The sequence below is a fragment of the Leptidea sinapis genome, chromosome 27 (assembly GCF_905404315.1).
Source record: "Leptidea sinapis chromosome 27, ilLepSina1.1, whole genome shotgun sequence".
NCBI classification, from domain to species: Eukaryota; Metazoa; Arthropoda; class Insecta; order Lepidoptera; family Pieridae; genus Leptidea; species Leptidea sinapis.
Genome location: NC_066291.1, coordinates 7,092,889 through 7,111,363, shown reverse-complemented (window position 1 = coordinate 7,111,363; position 18,475 = coordinate 7,092,889). Strand labels below are relative to the sequence as shown.

Below are 18,475 nucleotides of genomic sequence, written 5' to 3'. Positions count from 1 at the left end.
TATTAGAATAAAATAGGGGTTCACTCATCGATACCTGCGAAAATTATATAAACGCTGTGATCGATCCATTGTCTCTTATATTTAACGACTCAATTGAATCTGGAATTTTTTCAGTGGAAAAAGGCTACAATCATACCAATTTTAACAAAGGAGAAAGTGAAGAAGTTAAAAATTACCCACCAATTTAAATTTTATCATAATTTTCAAAATTAATTGTGTATTCCTCTATATGTTGATTTGTTAATCACGAAATTAGCGTGCATCATCATGGTTTTAGACCAGGCTGCTCTTCTTTGACCAATTTGTTTCGGAGCTGTCTGATGAAATAGATCATGTATCTCATGTGATGCGATTTATACCGACTTCAGCAGCGCCTTCGACAAAGTGAACCATACGGTACTTGTATCTAATATATATATATAGCTTAAGATATCCTCCCTACCATCTGTTTCCGGGACGATACGACATGGGTACATGGAAACGCGCATATGCGTTCCATAAAGCCCGGCGAGCCGTTTCCGGAGCCCCCCCAAATACAAATAGTACCACGGACTAATAATAGACTACTCCAGGACGGTACCAAGCTATGTAGTCCTGGAGAAACCGTCCCTGGGCGTTCACAATTAGGGCTTGTACCTAATAGTGGATGCCCAGGCTGCCCCGCGTATTCTGGAGGGGGCTTTAGAGACTGGGCGTTTGGCGATTAAATAAAACAACTGCTTAACTGTGAGGAATATGTGGAAGATATATGGAAGATATGATTTATTAAAAAGTTACACGATATATATACAAAATCCTTAAAACTAGTTACCCAATTACAATCGTTATTTAAAAAATATTTACAAGTTCAGAAAATACACACCAATACTAAAGCTTACATTTTAACCAATAGTAAAACGTTTCATACAATAAGAATTGAGAATAATATTATGTGTTCTATCTCGCTCTAAAACTAATGCTATCGCAGTTTGTGTAAACTCGCGTCGAAGCTCGATCATACGATGTCAATGAGCATTCCGCACCTACGCTGTTGCTCATTGATTAAAATTGCATGAATAGCGATCGGCGATCGACGCCCGAGTCCCGACGCGTGATTCGAGGACGCTCGGCCTTGCTGTGCGGTTGTGTAACGCGGAGCATATGACTGATCACGTGAGTATATCTGCGATCGTCGAGAGAAAGTACGATGCTATTTCTACGATCTATAATGCTACGTTACAAGTTAGATATTAGACATTTGTGTTAATTGATATTATTGGTTGTAGGTACAGCTACAGGGCAAACAGAGCAGGAGGCTCAAACCACCCTCGTTCACATTCGCTGTGGACTTTTGTAACATCAGGGGGCTTCGCTCAAATTTAAATACAGTCCAATTTCTCCTGAAGACGTCGAAGCAGGCCCTGCTGTTGGACCTTCTCTTGCCCTCACATCCGGACGGCTACCTAGTTTCCGCTGACCCTCCTCTGGGGTCGTCGGACCACTGCCTGATCCGGAGCACCGTGCTGATCACGTGCCTAACACGGCCCCGCTTCTTAGGCTGTCGCCGCATGTGGCACTATAGGTCAGCAGAGTGGGATGAGATGCAGATTTTTTTTGCATCCTATCCGTGGAGGCAGATTTGTTTTTCGCTGGGTGATCTAGATGCCGCAGCTGTTGTGGTACTGCAAGGTATGGAACTCTTCATTCCATCTGTGCCTATCGGTAGCAGGTCCCAAACATGGTTTGACCACTCCTGCAAAATTGCCTCTCGCCGAAAGCAGGAGTGCTATCAGGATTGGGTCAATGGGATGGTATCTAAGGATGTGAATTCCAGTGAACTTAAAAAACACTACAATCATGCCTCCAGGTCCTTCAAAAGAGTTATTGCTGGCGCGAGTCGAATATATTAGTCGAGTATATATTTTAGTAGTTAGTTTTTATTAAAGTGTTAATTTGTGTAAATTTCATCCTATTGGTAAGTCTTCTTTTCTTCACTTTTCTATGATATGATGGACCCCCCGGATGATCCTGGGGGGACAGCCCCTGATATAGGTCATGTAGTGACAATTTCTAATAATGACGAAGACTATGGATACAGATGGTTCTGTGTCTCAGACATCTAGTGGCCGTAAAAGAGTGTCAGCTCGACCCAGAATATGCAGACACTGTAATAAAACGACGAAAACACCGTGGTGATAAGAAGGATATTAAGGAAAGTGATTGCAAATGTGTAGACATTAGTGACAAACAAATTCTTTCCAAAGTCGATTTCTGCAATAATTCTTCTATAGTAGTAGAGACCATACAAAAAAATAACACAGACACTCCACAACAGCCACAGCCCCCTGTTGCCAGGCTGTTATATAACTCATTAGATGCTGCTCCTTTTGTTGTACACATTCAGAAACAGTATTCATCTCCTGATGATAATGTTACTTTACATACAGTTACATTTGGTTGTTTTCTCAAAAGAAATTCTATTAAAAATATTGTGAATGGAAGTTTAAAAAGGATAGGCCGGAATAGGTTATCTATTTCTTTTTCTAAGTACCAAGATGCAAATGACTTTGTTGAAAACAAAAATTTAGAAAATGAAAAATATAAGGCTTTTATTCCATCATTTTCTGTGAGTAGAATAGGAATAGTCAGAGGAGTACCAGCTGAGTGGTCTGAAGAGGAAATAAAAGATAATGTTTCTGTTCCTATTGGCTGTGGCCCAATCATAAAAATTAGGAGAATAAAACAAAAGATGATGATTGATGGACAAAACCATCTTAAATGTACTGAGTCTGTGGTATTTACTTTTGATGGACAGTTTTTGCCTAAACGAGTATATATGTGCTACACTTCTCTTACTGTAGACTTGTATATATATCCTACTATTCATTGCTACAATTGTTGTCGGTTTGGTCATGTGAAATCTCAATGCAGATCTAAACCAAGATGTTTTAGATGTGGTCAAGGACATAGTGGTGATAACTGCTCTGTTCAAGATGATTTTATATCTTGTTGTTTATGTAAAGGTTCCCATATTGCAACTGATAAAAAATGTTTAGAATATGAAAGACAAAGAGCTATAAAGAAATCAATGGCTAAAAACTGTATTTCCTATTCAGAAGCTTCAAAGATACATCCATCTGTCTCTCGAATTTCATATGCAGATACATTACTCTCATCACCTAACATCACTCCTAATACTTTTCCAACCCAACATCAACATTCAACACCTAAAGCTATAAACAATACTTCATATAAAAAAACTGTTTTTGTTAAACCAAAGCCTCCACCTACACTTAGCAAAGGATATGACAAATCTGCTCACCAAGAAATTTTAAGGGATTTTAATATTTCCCAACCCTCTAATGGATGTGCATTAATTAACAAAGACAATGAAAATCCTTTGGAATCCTCAGTAATTGATTTAATTATTTCTCTTATAAAATCTCTTAGTCAATCGAATAAATTTTCACCATCCAACGCTGCCTTATTAGTTTCTGCAATTACTCAAATTTATAAAAAAAAAGTGATCTATTTATTTATTAAATAAACATAAACCTTATATCTGTGCTCTTCAAGAGACATGGTTGAAACCAGGATCTTTATTTAAGATTCGTGGTTATTCATGTCTCAGAGAAGATCGTGTGGATGGGCATGGCGGAGTAGCCATGCTTGTGAAACACCCTGTTTCCTTTTCTCTCTTCTCTATTCCTTCTCACAGTAATGATTTTTCTATTATTGCTGCTTTAGTTGAAAATATCTGTTATGTATCCATTTATATACCTCATCCTTCTTCTGCAATCTTAAATGAAATTAAAGATATTATTTCCATTCTTCCAAAGCCTTTTATGATCCTTGGTGATTTTAACTGTCGCCATGAATGGGGTTACTTATCTTCTAATAGTTATGGTAACACATTAATAGATATATTTGATTCAGTGAATTTGTGTATATTAAATGATGGTCGTCCTACACGACGTTCTCATCCTGACGAGGGCCCAAGTGCTCCAGATTTAACAGTCACTACACCTAATCTTGCTTCTTCTTTGTCCTGGGATCCATTACGATCTACTTTTGGTAGTGATCACTTCCCACTATTATTATCATTTCCAACCTGCAATAATAACAATAAAGTATTACATAAAACTTATTCTCCTCGTTTAAAATATAAGCTTAATGATGTTGATTGGGATTTATATAAAGATCTAATAAAAAACAAAATTATTACACTTCCAACAATTAATCCAGGTACAGAATCTCAGTGCAGATTCTTTAGCAAGAATCTTTATTGAGGTTGCCAATGAGATATTTCCAAGTAAAAATAGCTCTTTGGGTTTTATTCCTTCTCCTCCATGGTGGGATAACGAATGTACTGAGGCAGTAAAGAGAAGAAAATATGCTGAAATTACATACTGTCAATGTTCCACTGATGAGAATTTTGAAATTCTTACAAAGAGTATGTCAGAAACTTCAAAATTTCTAAAGAAAAAGAAATTTGATGGCTGGAAAAATTTCTGCTATTCAATATCACCTGATGTCAAACCATCTCTTGTATGGCAAAATATAAGAAGGTTTAGATCTGCATACAAAGATTCATCCCCAAAATCAATCCCTTTTCATTTAGTTAATAGCTTTTTAGATAAATTGGCTCCACCTTTCGTTCCTGAAGACTTAATAATTGGTTACCCTGTAATAAATATAAATAATGATAACTGTTTTGGTTTAAACAGTATATTTTCTCTCACTGAACTAAAAGGTGTATTGTCTCATGTTAAGGATTCTGCTCCTGGACTGGACGGTATTCCGTATTCCTTTATCTCTCATTTAGATGATGATGCTTTATTTTATTATTTATCTCTTACAAATTCCATAGTGACATCTGGTAACATACCCTCCACGTGGAAACGTCAAGAAATAATTCCCGTACTGAAACCTAATAGGTGTTCTTCAGACCATTCTGCCTATCGCCCAATCGCACTTTCTTCTGTTTTGATGAAAATTACAGAACATCTTATAAAAAATCGTTTAGAATGGTTTGTTGAGCATAACGGTCTATTATGTGAATCCCAATTCGGTTTCAGACGTGGGAAAAGTACTATTGATAGCTTAAGTATATTCATTTCTGATATTCAATTATCATTTTCAAATAATAAATCAGTAATAGCTGCTTTCTTAGATATAAATTGTGCCTATGATAATGTCGTAATAAGTATTTTAAAGAGTAAGCTTTTACAACTTAATATACCTCTGCTATTAACAAATTTTATCATAAACATGCTTTTCGAAAGATACATAATCCTGAAACTAGATGACAGGATGTCAATTACTCGACTTGTTTCAAAGGGCCTCCCCCAGGGATCAGTACTGGGCCCAATATTGTATAATATTTATACACACGATTTAAAATCATCACTTAATAGTGTAAATGTTCTTCAGTATGCTGATGATCTATTAATTTACTGTCGTGATATTTCTATTGAAAAAGCTAGTTCTTCTATAACACAACCGCTGATAAATTTAAAAACTTGGTTGGACTTAAATGGCCTTGATCTATCACCTGAAAAAAGTACAATAGTTTTATTCACGAGATCAAGAACTCCTTCTCCTATTTCTATATTTTATGAGGGTTATCAGATTCCAGTTAAAGATAATGTTAAGTTTTTGGGAATTGTCTTAGATTCGAAACTAACTGGTATCCCACATTAGGATTACCTAAATGCTAAATGTGAGCATACTCTTAATATTTTAAGATGTCTGTCAGGTGTTTGGTGGGGTGCGCACCCTTTTTGCATGAAATTGTTATATAATGCTCTTATAAGAAGTATATTAGATTATGGTACATTCTTGCTGGAGCCTGGTAGTGTTAAGACATTTAAAAAACTACATCTCATACAGTCCAAAGCTTTACGAGTAGTTTCTGGTGCTATGCGGTCAAGTCCTATCAATGCTCTTCAAGTAGAATGTGGTGATCCTCCACTACATCTACGTCGTCAATATTTAGCAGACAAATTTATATTCCGATCTTTTCAGTTTCTTAACCACCCTCTTTATAACAAACTTCAGAAACTTTCTCATCATATAGATTCATCTGCATATTGGTTAAATAAAAAACCACCTTGTCTAATCAACAGTTTTAAGAAATTTATCAACATAAAAGCTCCTATTCATCGATCCATTAATTATCCTCTTTTCAGTACTAGCTTTGAAGCATTAATGTTGCTTCCAGAAATTAATTTTAACTCAGATTTAAATAAGCACGATATTAGTACAAATTTTTCGTTTAATCTTCTTAAAAATACTGTTTGGGTTGATTACCACCATATTTACACAGACGCGTCTAAACATTCCTCCTCGGATCCCGTTGGTGTAGGTGTCTATCACGCTCAATTTAAAATATCACAGAAAATTAAACTACCTCCGGAATCATCGGTGTTTACTGGGGAATGTTATGGTATTTTTAAGGCTATTGAATATATTATTCTATTGAAACTTCCAAAAACAATAATTTTCTCTGATTCAAAAAGTGCCTTACAGTCTCTCAATAGGTTCCCATTTAAATCAAAAAACATTTCTTCTGTTGTCATAGAAATAAGAAATCTATTAAATAAATGCAATCACTTTGGTCTTTCTGTATTGTTTGTATGGATCCCCAGCCATAGCGACATTCCTGGTAATATAAAAGCAGACCAACTAGCTAATGAAGCCGTGGTCGATGGCGACATTTTCCCTTATAAAGTTTTTTGCCAGGATCTAGGTGCTCTTCCTATAGTTCACCTTCAGGATTGTTGGAATAGACTTTGGACTGAAACTGGTCAATCAAAAGGCAGGAAATATTTTAACCTTCAGCCACTTATTTCATTTAAACCATGGTTTTTCCGTGCCAAATGCAATAAGTTAGTATGTTCTTCTATCATAAGAATGCGTTTGGGTCATGTTTGCACTCCTGTTTATCTTAATAGATTAGGCATTGTATCTACTGACATGTGTGAATGTGAATCCGATAAATGTGATCTAGATCACATTTTCTTTTCATGTTCTCTATACGACCGCTCCTCATTCCTGAATGATCTAATATCTCTTAATGTTCCTTTTCCTACCTGTATATCCTGTCTAATTATGTATCCATGTAAATTTTATAAAATATTGTCATCTTTCATTCTTCAGAATCATATTAAAGTTTAAATATTTGTAATGTTGTGTAAGTAGCAAGTATATATGTATATTTATGAAATTTTTAATATCCGTTTCAATCCTCTTTCTACTTATCTGATTCTTTCCCGTGTTCCGTATCCTTTTTTAACTTAGTTTCCCAATCTTTTAATTTACGTTATTGGCAAAAAGTAAACACTATTGCCAAAAGAAGAAGAAAAAAAAAAAAAAAAAAAAGATCAAAATAAAACGATTTAACATTTGTTTTAAATTTTTAAAACAATAAAAACTCAAAAGTGTTCTGTGATCTTATTAAATATTGTTTTTATTTCTTATTTATTACTATCCCAGTACATTTTTTGCAGTAAACGTGTATGTAGAATTAGATCATTCGCTAATTATGCCGCATAGTCACTGTCACGGAGAACATGATGATCATGCAAACCCTTCTGAGCTGGGTTTTCAGTATAATCTATTTGAAAAAATCGATAAGGATAATATGGAATGTTTAAATGAATCTGTAGATGGTGCTGGTAAAAAAGTCTTTAAACCTTGGGAGAAAAGGCTCGAGCGTAGTGAGGTTAGTGTCTACTAGTATATAATATTAATAAGAATTTAACTAACACCTAATACAGCATGAACAAAAGTCATTCATCTTAATATACTAAAACAATAGGGACCAGATTAAAGTTTTTGGGTACCATACCTGTAAAAGCTGAGTATAATATGTAATATGACAGTATAAGTAATGCACATTATTAAATGTAAAGAAAGGTACCTAGTTAAAAAAAATAAGAAAAACAATATGTATTATAGTTTTTAGAAGAACATCAAAAAGAATTCCAAAGGAATCAATTTTGAGAAATTAAAAGCCTTTTAACAGGATCAAAGATATATCATGATTTTTCTTCAATGCACACTCAATTTTCTTGTTACTTGTCTGACTGATGTATGAATTAAAGATGATCTCGCTCATGGAAATTAATTTATTTTTACTAGATTTTGATATCTTTTCAGTTATTATGAAGATATCTCTGGCATACACCGTCTAGTAACTAATGTATATTCTAAAGACTAGAATAAAACTTGGAAGCTATAAGTTACATCAAATGGAAAAATTACATAATAAACAAATGTTTATGGGAGTTTTATAGTATAGTGAAATAAATAAGTTAAAAAGTTTATTATTTTGCAGTATGTGGAGAGTGATGTAGATGAAGAATTGTTATTTAACATACCTTTTACGGGTAATGTTAAATTGAAAGGAATTATTATTGCATCAGAAGACACAGATGCACATCCTTCTAAGTTAAGATTGTAAGTAAGAGAAGAAATCAGCATATTTGAATATAGGATTGAGGCATTTGAATAATATTATGTTCTTCACATTTTTAATTTCTATAAATGAAAGCATTACAAATACTTAGTCTGTTTATCAAACCGCAAATTTTTTAAAAGCTGTAATGAGCAAGTTGGATTTACCAAAGTTGAATAAATAACATAAAATAAAAGTATAAAAAAATACTGATCAAATTGATAACCTCCTTTTTGAAATCGGTGAAAAAGTAATTTAATATTTTAATTCTTGATAATGCTATTAATTGCAACTTTATCATTATCTTTATTAATTACTATCCAATTTTGATATTGTAAAAAAAAAATTTATGGGCACACTGTTACACACAAATTATCTTGTCCAAAACTAGGCAGAGCTTGTACTATGGGTGCATGTCAATGATATATTTAAAACAGTATTATATATACTTAAACATACATAAATACATATAAAATTCCATGAGTTGGACACAAACATCCATGTTAATCATATAAATGTTTGTACCTACCGGGTTCAAACCTGGAACCTCTAGCTCAGTAGGCAGGGTCACTAATATGTAAGTCCCATTTGGAATCACCTCCACGGGTGGCAAACAGCCACAGAGAAGATTCAGTATGATAATGTACAGTTTCTACTTTTACAGTGTAAGTCCCTCACGCTAAGAATTCATAATTGCACATTTTCAAATCAAATCAAAATTACTTTATTCATTTAGGCCACGGAAATGACACATGAATGTCAAAAAAAATATTTTTCTAATTAAATTTACTGCCACTTCGTAAATGGGTGGTTAATGAGAGCTAATGAGAAGAAGTGGCAAGAAACTCATTGCCATTCTTTTAAATCATTCTGATTAAGGTTGTTTAGTATTGCCTTATAACTCACATCTTAGTACATCAGGTGCATCATTTGACGATTCATCACTTATACTTACATAAAAAAATGTTGGTTCTGTGTTACTATGACCCTGATCATTGTAATATAAACATATTTATTATTTTTAAATATTTGTAAATAGCTAATTGTTAATGTTTCAGATATAAAAATAGACCAAATATGACTTTTGATAATGTTACCCTGGAACCTGATCAAGTATTTGAGCTGCACAAAGATAGTGAAGGTATCCTAGAATATGCTCCGAAGTAAGTCAATTACGTACTAATTCTCAAAGAGGATGTAAATACTATGTAATAAGAGGTGGGATTGTCTAAGTAAAAATTGAAATTTAGTTTTGTACGAAGTATCCGGCTAAGTTTGAAAGCAAACAGTTGCTTAAAATGTAGTGGATTTCGGCAATCTCCATTTTTTTTACAAGATTATAGCCGTCATCTATGAATCTATCAATGACTGCACTTCTCATAAAATTGAGCGAATCACATTTTTCTTAGAGAGTTTCGCTAGGCTGATTTTATTATGAGGATATCACGCTCACCAGTCTGACTATTACAGCTACTATCTTATTCCGATAGGCTAAATACCCCGCCGAAATAATAATTTCTTCGGAAATATTATGTTTTGATGTAAAAAAATATTTATTTTAGATTCCTATTTTCTATTAAGTACATTATGGAGTCAATATAGCATATGCCTAAAGCCTAGATTTTTTTTTGGAAGAGGTATTATCTCAAGTCTGATAACTTAACCGAAACAGTGAGTAGTTGATTGTATTTAATAAAAAATAAACTAGATTTCTTTATTTTTTATTGAAAACGCGGATTACTGAGTGACATCTGAAAGGAAATGATCCTCCGACGACTGACAGTCTGACACGAGCATTTTCCAGAATTTTAGGTATGATGGTACTTGTATGAACAAACACAAAAATAAGTTTATTCCAAAGTTTGGTAGTGCCTGTTAGAAAGTTCCTTGAAAGCTGCAGTGTGGCAGTTCGTGGCGTATACAAAGGTATACGCCACACTATATTTATAAAGATAAAGGAGGTGGAATTGAGCTGGGTTCAGGTGAAACAGCTCTCCGGAATACTCCGTGTGTGCGGTAAAAAACCAAGTGACGTCCCTACGGGCTCGTAATAGAATGTGAGAACCCAACTTGTCTAGCAGATCTGCGTTGCATGCGGTCAAATGGTTCGAGCTTATACTGGGGTGCACCAGACAGGGCGGTCCTCCACAGTGCGGATTGCGAGGAGCTTTCTTCCATGCACTACAAAGCTGTGGAATGAGGTTCTTTGTGCAGTGTTTCCGGGATGATAGGACATGGGTACCTTCAAAAAAAGCATGTACACCTTCCTTTAAGGCCGGTAACGCTACTGTGATTCCTCTGGTGTTGCAAGAGTGATCTGTACGTTTGTTTGTCCTCCTTTTCCATAAAAAAAAGAAGAAAAATACTCAAAATGTAACCGGACCGGGACGGTTTCAAGGACAGATAAATTTCAAAGCATAAAATTTATTGTTTCAGGATTGTAACATTTTCATCTGTGTCCCATTTGACAATGCATTTTCCAAGTAATTTTGGTGCAGAAAACACAAAGATATACTACATAGGACTGAAAGGTGAATGGAGCCCCGCCCATAGACACGGAGTTACAATCTGCACGTATGAAGCGAGACCGAATGTTGACGATCACAAGTTGAAACATTTAGATACCGTAAGCAGAGCTATAGATTAATATGTTTGTTAAATATTTTATATTTCTATCGCAGATATGAAGATTTGTAATATATTTTGATAATAAACTCTTGGGAATAAGCACATGTTATTCGTTTTTTTTTTAAATAAAATATTATCTTTACCAAAAATAATTTTAGGTAAATATACTGTCCATCAAATCCTTCAAAACCCATGGCGAGTATGTAGGAAGACATTTAAATTTGAAACCCATCCATTAATTAAATAAATCGTCTCGTCTTTTCTTCTGTAAAACAATATTTTCTTTTGTAAAACAATATTTTTATATATTTTCTTTTGTTAAACAACATTTTAAAATATTTTCTTTCGTAAAATAATATTTTTATATACTTACTTATTTTCTTTTATTCAATAATATTTTTAAACATTTTCTTTTGCAAAACAATATTTTTAAATATTATCTTTAGTAAAACAATATTTTTAAACATTTTTCTTTTGCAAAACAATATTTTTCAAATATTTTCTTATGTAAAATAATATTTATAAATGTTTTCTTTTGTAAGACAATATTTTGACATATTTTCTTTTGTAAAACAATATTTTTAAACACATTCTTTTGCAAAACAATATTTTCAAATATTTTCTTTTGTAAAACAATATTTGTAAATATTTTCGTATGTAAAACAAAACAATTTTTGAAAATAGAATAGATCCGGGGGTATATCAGCCGTACTAAGCGTGGCCTACGGCAGTTCTAGTTCTGAATCGAAATTTTGGAATTCGTCATCTCGGTTTTTAGGGTACCGTACTCAATAGGATCACTATTATTAAGATTCCGCTGTCCATCCGTCTTGCTGTCGGTCGTCAGGTTGTGTCATGAACCGTGATAATTATACAGTTTAAATTTTCACAGAATGATAATGTATTTCTGTTGCCGCAACAAATACTGAAAAATAGAATTAAATAAATAATTTCGGAGGCCTCCATTCAACAAACGCAATTATATTGCCGTTTTTATTGATAGTCGTACGAAAACCCTCGTGTACGAGTCTGATTCGCGCTTGGCCGGTTTTTTACTATTTGTTGTTAAACCTGCAATAGTACGTATCTAATACACTATTTTATAATTTTATTTTATAAGATACGGCCTTGATTACTGGTGGACAGACGGTTGGACTGAAAATGATGTTTTAGTAACTAATTGTCAACCGTTCTTGCTATTGGGATTCAAGTTCATCATTCTCATCCGCGTTCATCATGCTCTTATCCACACAATGAATATCGCCGAACCGTTGATTCTTTGGACATCTTTATCTTATACTTTAGAGCTAATTGCAGTAATTGCCACTAGTACAGCATTCTATTTTATAATCCATATACAAGTTACTAAATCAAAACGCAGTAGGTATTCCATATTACTGATTATAAACCAAACTCGCAATCCCCAACAACTCGAGCTGCTCTGCGTTCCACGCGGTCAAATGGCTCGAGCTGATACTGGGGTGACCCAGACCTGAGATGACAGCGATACAGTATTTGAAATTAGAAAAAAAATTCGCCGAGTCATTTGACATCAATAAATACATTTTGATTTCAAGGTTATCTAAAGTAATAAATACAGTCATCTCATATTTCTCTCAAACCCTGTTATAATATATTCCAAACCTAATTTTAATCTATGTATTAAAATCGCAATGATTCTGGTAGAAATTTCAGCACTAATCAGTTATACAGTGTATACGGCATCTCCAGTACTGGCATATGCACATCAATGCATGTTGGAGGTGTCCAACATATCATTGATATGCAGAAAAAACAGTGTAGGAGATGGAGTGGAGTGGATTCCACAGGCTTCCGATTCGACGCCCAGAACTTGGGTGTTTCAGTCGTGTAATTTGAAAGATGCTCGCCGATTTTGTCGACGTCCTTTGATTTCGCACGGGCGAATTGCCGTTTAAAGATGCCGAAGGTACGGTTGTACTCTTTAGAAATTTGCAGTGCGTTATTTGTGCTAAGCGCCGTAACCCAGGTTCGATACGCCTGTTTTTTGCAGTCATCTGCTGACGCATCGAACCAATAACCATCGCTCCTGTGATTCCTCTTGTGTTGCAAGATAACGTGGGCGGCGGTGATTACTTAACATCAGGTACCCGTACGCTCGTTTTTCCTCTTCTTCCATAAAAAAGTTATGCCTGCAATTCAAGTAGGAAATAAAGGGCTTCTTAATTGTAAATATAAAATTCATTAGAGTGTGGACATCTGACGTGAGTCGTGCGTTACGTCATCAATATCTATTTTATTTTTCTTATCATATCTCTTTCTTCTATAATTATTGTAGATACCTACAGCATAAAAGTCTTCACTTACTGGGTACTTCCCCACAGAAAATTTATGATTGTAGGTAGAATACTTATAAGGTACAAAAATAATGCAATGATATGTAAGTATTTCGTTTGTCACCCTATAAGTAAACTCAAATAACATTCATATATTTAATTTTATATTTTGGTAAGGAAATATATTGAAATAAGTAATCTATTTACAAATACTTTACAGGATTTTTACATTTTTATTTGTATGAAAATAGATACAATTATAATATTTCAAGTTTACACTATACTTATAAATAAGATCAATATTAAGTAACTGACTAAGACTTGGCTAAGTGTAATTATTGGTTTAGGTAATTACTTACAAAATATGTTAAGCGCAATTTTTTTAATGGTCGCTATAAGATATGCGTAGTATGGCCAAGAAATGAAATTAACAAGATAATATATTTTATCTAAACATAATAACTGCGTAAAGAAACAACTTTATAAGTTTGGTATGAGTACCGCGGTTATACATGAACAACTATATTATGCTATCGAGAGGCAGGCGTAGCAGATATATAAAATAATAACATGTGAACCTGGAAACCATAGATTAAGGATTGGTCTCCACTGCGCTCCAACTAGATGCCGCAGGCGTAGTCGCAAAGTGCGGAAACTAATACTACGCCCAAGTGGGCGTACTCGAACAAGGTGTGACGTTCACATGTCCTGTTAAACTTTGCTAATAATTGAAACTAAAATGCCGGGTTGAGTAGTAAAACATTGTAAAAATAATACTACAAGAAATAAGAAAGACACTGGGATCATGTATCATTAGTAAGTATTTTGTTTTTTATTAATTTCAATGTAAAACAACACGGAGCGTATATAAGTTATAAAATTTGAAAGATGCCGTTGAGTGTCAAGATGTCACGCACACAAGCATCTTTACAAATAGTCAAAACACACAACAATATAAAGTTGTCGTAATAAAAAAGCTATTGTTCTTAAGTAGTACCGTATCTAGTTGTTCCTTAATCTAAGTTAGATCTGAAACTAGAAATTCGGTTTTGTCAAATAATTGCTTTGAAGCTATCGGTACAAAAAATGGAAAGCAACCGCTGGCCAAATACCGTATGATACACAGGTATAGTTATATTTTTTCAATTTGCAAAAATTCAAAGCAATTTAGTGAAAATCTTACATTTTAAAAGTTTTAGTACAATATAGTTATAGGTACAAATATACCAATTATTTTTTATCGAGAAATTTAATGTGTTTCGTGTATGACCTCCTGTTATACTTTCAATAGTATCTACCTAAGTAGAGTCTGTAGTAGAGTATCTACCTAAGAGAGAGAGAGCAGACTACATTATGAGAAATAGTCAAAAAAGTAAGGAAAAAAGGCATTCGTTGGTATTTAAAACCTCAGAAGAGGTTGAACAACATTGTACGATAGTATCGAGTATCGATAGTTCAGTGCGTAAAAAATCTATTTATGATATTACGTTTGTAGAGGATTTTCCTAAATTTAAGTAGACAGTATTAAAATTAACATGGTACCACGTGTGTTGGAGTTTCTAATTCCTTAGGTACTTTAATATTAAATTGTAGCCTAAAATTTAGTTGTTGAACAGTTCGGAATTCTCCATTGAAGACGACTGTTCTGCATTTATTTTCCTATTGGTCTTGATATTATAGTCTGTGTGATGTTGCGAATCGATGTCGGCGTCTGCCACGGTTGTGTCTGACGGCGGCCGGTAGGTATCGCTGTCGGGACAATGGCCTCCTGACCACTGCGTTGGGAACAGCCTCCACTCCACCCTGTTGGTATACCGATGGATTCGTCGGCCCTGGACGCCGCCTCATACAAACGGCACACCTAAAAATAATATCTCTATAAATAAATTTCCAAAGGTTCAACTCGGGTGTATTATTTTATAAAGACGGATGAGGTAAAACTGGAATTCGCTACATTTTGGTTGTTTTTAGGGAAAAGAAGGCAAATGAGCGTACGGGTCACCTGGTTTTAAGTGATCTCCGCAACCAATATTCTCCTGCAACACCAGAGAAATCACAAGAGCGTCGCCGGGCTTTAATGAAGATGTACGCGCTATTTTTGAAGGTATCCATATTTCTTATCGTATCGTAAAAGGCTTGAAGTATTGTCGTACTATATTTTTGACGCCCGGTTTTTTCGAAGCAAATATGGCTCTGCCCTCCAGATAACCGCGGAATTGGCAATCGCTCGAGATTTTGAGACCCAGTATTCCGATACTAGGCGAGGCTTTAAGGGAAGTGTTGTCGATGAGTGGTAATACGACAAATGGGGGTTTTTAGTGGTAAACGCGCAATCTTGGGTTTTGTGTTTTCTTTGGGTGTGTCTTCTGGGGGTTGGACAAGGTTCAATTTACCCCATTTCGCGACCTTTTCAAGAGAGGACTCGATAGAAGACACAAATTTCTCCCTGGTTGACAATTTCCCGAGAGAGACCTGCATGGCCCGTGTATATGGCATCACCAGTGCTGTCGTCACTTCGAGAATTTTTTCTTTTTTAGGTTTGTTATTTATATTACTAATAACAACAGAATATAGACAATTCGAAAAAAAAACTAAAATCGTTGGAATAGTAGATAATGCTACAACAAATGTTAGTAGTGGATAACGTAATTCAAGTATTTTGGTTATAACTTGTGTGTGAAATATTTTTTTTCTTTATAACATGTTTAGTAAAACTGAATAGATTATTGATGTTTATAATATGTAACACAACTTTTCTCGAAGTTTGCATTAATTCGGGGCCTCTGCTTCTGTACTTACCTGCTGACTTTAGAAACGTGGTCACTCTTAAGTGTTTGTTGTTCTGGCTTCGAAAACATAAATACGTCTTCAATAGTGGAAAGCCAATACGAGACAGCGGTGGCGAAGTAGTTGCAACGTCCTAGTCCATTGCACTCAATGAAGGGCCTTGTTCTGAAGTCACGCAGGCAAGAGCCTGGCGAGATCAAACTTTGCCCAGATGCATCTGGTCCGGCTGTGTGCTGCAAGTATAATAATATTATATTACGCATTTCTTTCTTATATATCTTAAATACTATTTTTCATAATATGAAGTATTATAAGGGGTAACAACACAGGAATTCGTTATAAGCCACCCCTTGAGATACTTACGAGTACGATATATGAGATAAACTGTCAGATAACACCATTTTTGTCGCATAAGCCGAAAAATAAAATATACTTAATGTATTAAATAAAAAGTTATAATTGAGATCAATCGAAAATAATCGTAAAATATTGCCGTGTGTCTCTCAAACTCACAGTTAATAACGTGGGCTTTGAATTCGAGAGCTCGAAAAAGTAATCTCTGGACTTGTACTATTAGGCAAACATACTGTTTGCCTCTTGGAGTCTGGTTACAGATTTAAGGGTTCCGCTGTGTTAGTAATTACAGGCAAATATAAGTGCCCAATAGAAATGATTCTCATTTATGTTGTGTGCACCTGTAATTGACTCATACACAGGAACTATTTTTGTGCAATATTTAAGTTTAAGAGTGTATTGATGTGTTGATGGAGCACCTTTAAATAAATAAATTATGTATTCAATTCTGATTTCTCTTTATGACGAACGTATGGCAATGCGATTGGGCTCGATTCGCGACATGCTACGCTATGGCTCGTTTTGTGATGGGATAGGGATCAGATAACAATGTGACAGTAATGGCCACATGATGCCGATAAAGTTGGAGATATCTTAAGTCCGCCCAATCACTTGAAGTTTACGAACATATAGCTCTTATCTGCCTTGAAATATACTAGTTTCTGTTTCAATAAAATCAACCAAACAGTTTTGAAGTAAATATATAATTTTATCTACATCCATGCTTTAAATCCTCTATTAAAGATTCTAAAACAGCTTATTGCCAACATTGTTGTGTTGTTATGAAATTCAGTACAACACTACAACACTCGTTTGGATGATATAATGGTTACTAGGACTGTCTTTTTTAATGTAAGCAATAAGCTAACTGTTTCAGAATATTTTATAGAGGATTCATATTATGGATGTAGATGAAGTCTTGTATGCAACTGTTGATAATTAGGTAATAAAACACTCATGTGATACTATTATCACACGAGGCGAATTTTAATACCCTTCATTACACAACAGTTGCATAAATAACTATCTATAACATTATTTGAAGCAGTCGTAAAAGCCGTGTAACGTCATAAAATAACTCGCACTCACCCTAATGAGTGTAGTGTATTGACGTGACAACAATCATACCCCACTCCGCAGCGTCTAGTTAAACAATCTAATAACTCATTAATTATTCCTACCTCGTATACAAAATACTTACCATTAAAAAGCTGTATCCAACCCAAAGTTCTTCCCATTCATTTGGACAGGCTGGGGGCGTGCTACTCTGGCTGTGTATCGCTATTGTCCTTGTAGGTGACTCACAAACTTGGCATCTGTATTTATGAAACTGTGTTAATACATAACCTTTTTCGAGTATCAAACGCTGGAGGAAATGTAAAGAACTCTTATAATCTCATGGTTCTATCATTACATACTTTCTCTTAAAAGCTCAACTTTTTTCAAAGTGGTGGTAAATGGCCAAATGTATAACTTGTGACATTCACAAATATCATTTTTTGACCGAAGTAAATAGATCCTATTAATCAATTCATATATATTGATAACTTCCGAACCTTGAAATGTAGGAGCCGACGTCTCTCGCCATGATGGGTGTCATAGCCATTGGCATTGGTTCAGGTGTTGAAAGCCAAAAACTATAATCTTCCCGCTGTGCGAAATCACACACGTCATTGATGTTACAGAACATAAACGGCATAGTCGAGAATCTTCTCAGACAACTTCCTGGAGCGCCTGCACATAAAATCATATTAAAATAAATGACCCAACGAATACACAATATACTAACAGTTATAATATTATTTGAGTATTACAAGGCATATGGTGCTGTGTTAATAATATATTATCCTTCCCAAATCGGCAGTGCCTCAGGGCACTAGATTTTTCAGATGCACCAAGACCGTGTGTACCGTACGGCACCCTATTCCCTTATTTTGTTTATGAGATGGTT

The 18,475-nt window shown here is 34.6% G+C and overlaps 2 protein-coding genes and 1 long non-coding RNA gene across 3 annotated transcripts in view; 1 reads left to right on the top strand and 2 right to left on the bottom strand.

The window, feature by feature from the left end:
• Positions 1-3,378: 3,378 nt before the first annotated feature.
• LOC126972896 (uncharacterized) lies at positions 3,379-5,137 on the bottom strand. Its single transcript, XR_007731207.1, has 2 exons — positions 4,508-5,137; positions 3,379-4,090 (listed from the first exon to the last, which is right to left on the bottom strand). It is a non-coding gene; the product is annotated as an uncharacterized LOC126972896 (long non-coding RNA).
• Positions 5,138-7,350: 2,213 nt separating this feature from the next.
• On the top strand, positions 7,351-11,172 carry LOC126972874 (PITH domain-containing protein CG6153). Its single transcript, XM_050819983.1, has 4 exons — positions 7,351-7,705; positions 8,321-8,442; positions 9,499-9,603; positions 10,877-11,172. The coding sequence occupies exons 1-4, from the start codon at positions 7,526-7,528 to the stop codon at positions 11,085-11,087; spliced, it is 618 nt and encodes a 205-aa protein (XP_050675940.1). The 5' UTR covers positions 7,351-7,525; the 3' UTR covers positions 11,088-11,172.
• A 2,362-nt stretch (positions 11,173-13,534) lies between these two features.
• Positions 13,535-18,475, bottom strand: part of LOC126972742 (collagen alpha-1(IV) chain) — a 68,212-nt gene continuing 63,271 nt past the window's right edge. Inside the window, exons 12-15 of the mRNA XM_050819751.1 lie at positions 18,081-18,258; positions 17,726-17,840; positions 16,183-16,403; positions 13,535-15,244 (exon numbers count right to left, since the gene is read on the bottom strand). Of these exons, the coding sequence (XP_050675708.1) occupies positions 15,058-15,244; positions 16,183-16,403; positions 17,726-17,840; positions 18,081-18,258 (701 nt within the window). The 3' untranslated portion in view covers positions 13,535-15,057. The remainder of the gene's footprint in view (positions 15,245-16,182; positions 16,404-17,725; positions 17,841-18,080; positions 18,259-18,475) is intronic.

Coding starts and splice junctions, on each gene's coding strand:
- LOC126972874 (XM_050819983.1), top strand. CDS start 7,526: ATGCCGCATAGTCACTGTCACGGAGAACATGATGATCATGCAAACCCT. Junction 7,706..8,320: donor AAAGGCTCGAGCGTAGTGAG/GTTAGTGTCTAC, acceptor ATTATTTTGCAG/TATGTGGAGAGTGATGTAGA. Junction 8,443..9,498: donor CATCCTTCTAAGTTAAGATT/GTAAGTAAGAGA, acceptor TTAATGTTTCAG/ATATAAAAATAGACCAAATA.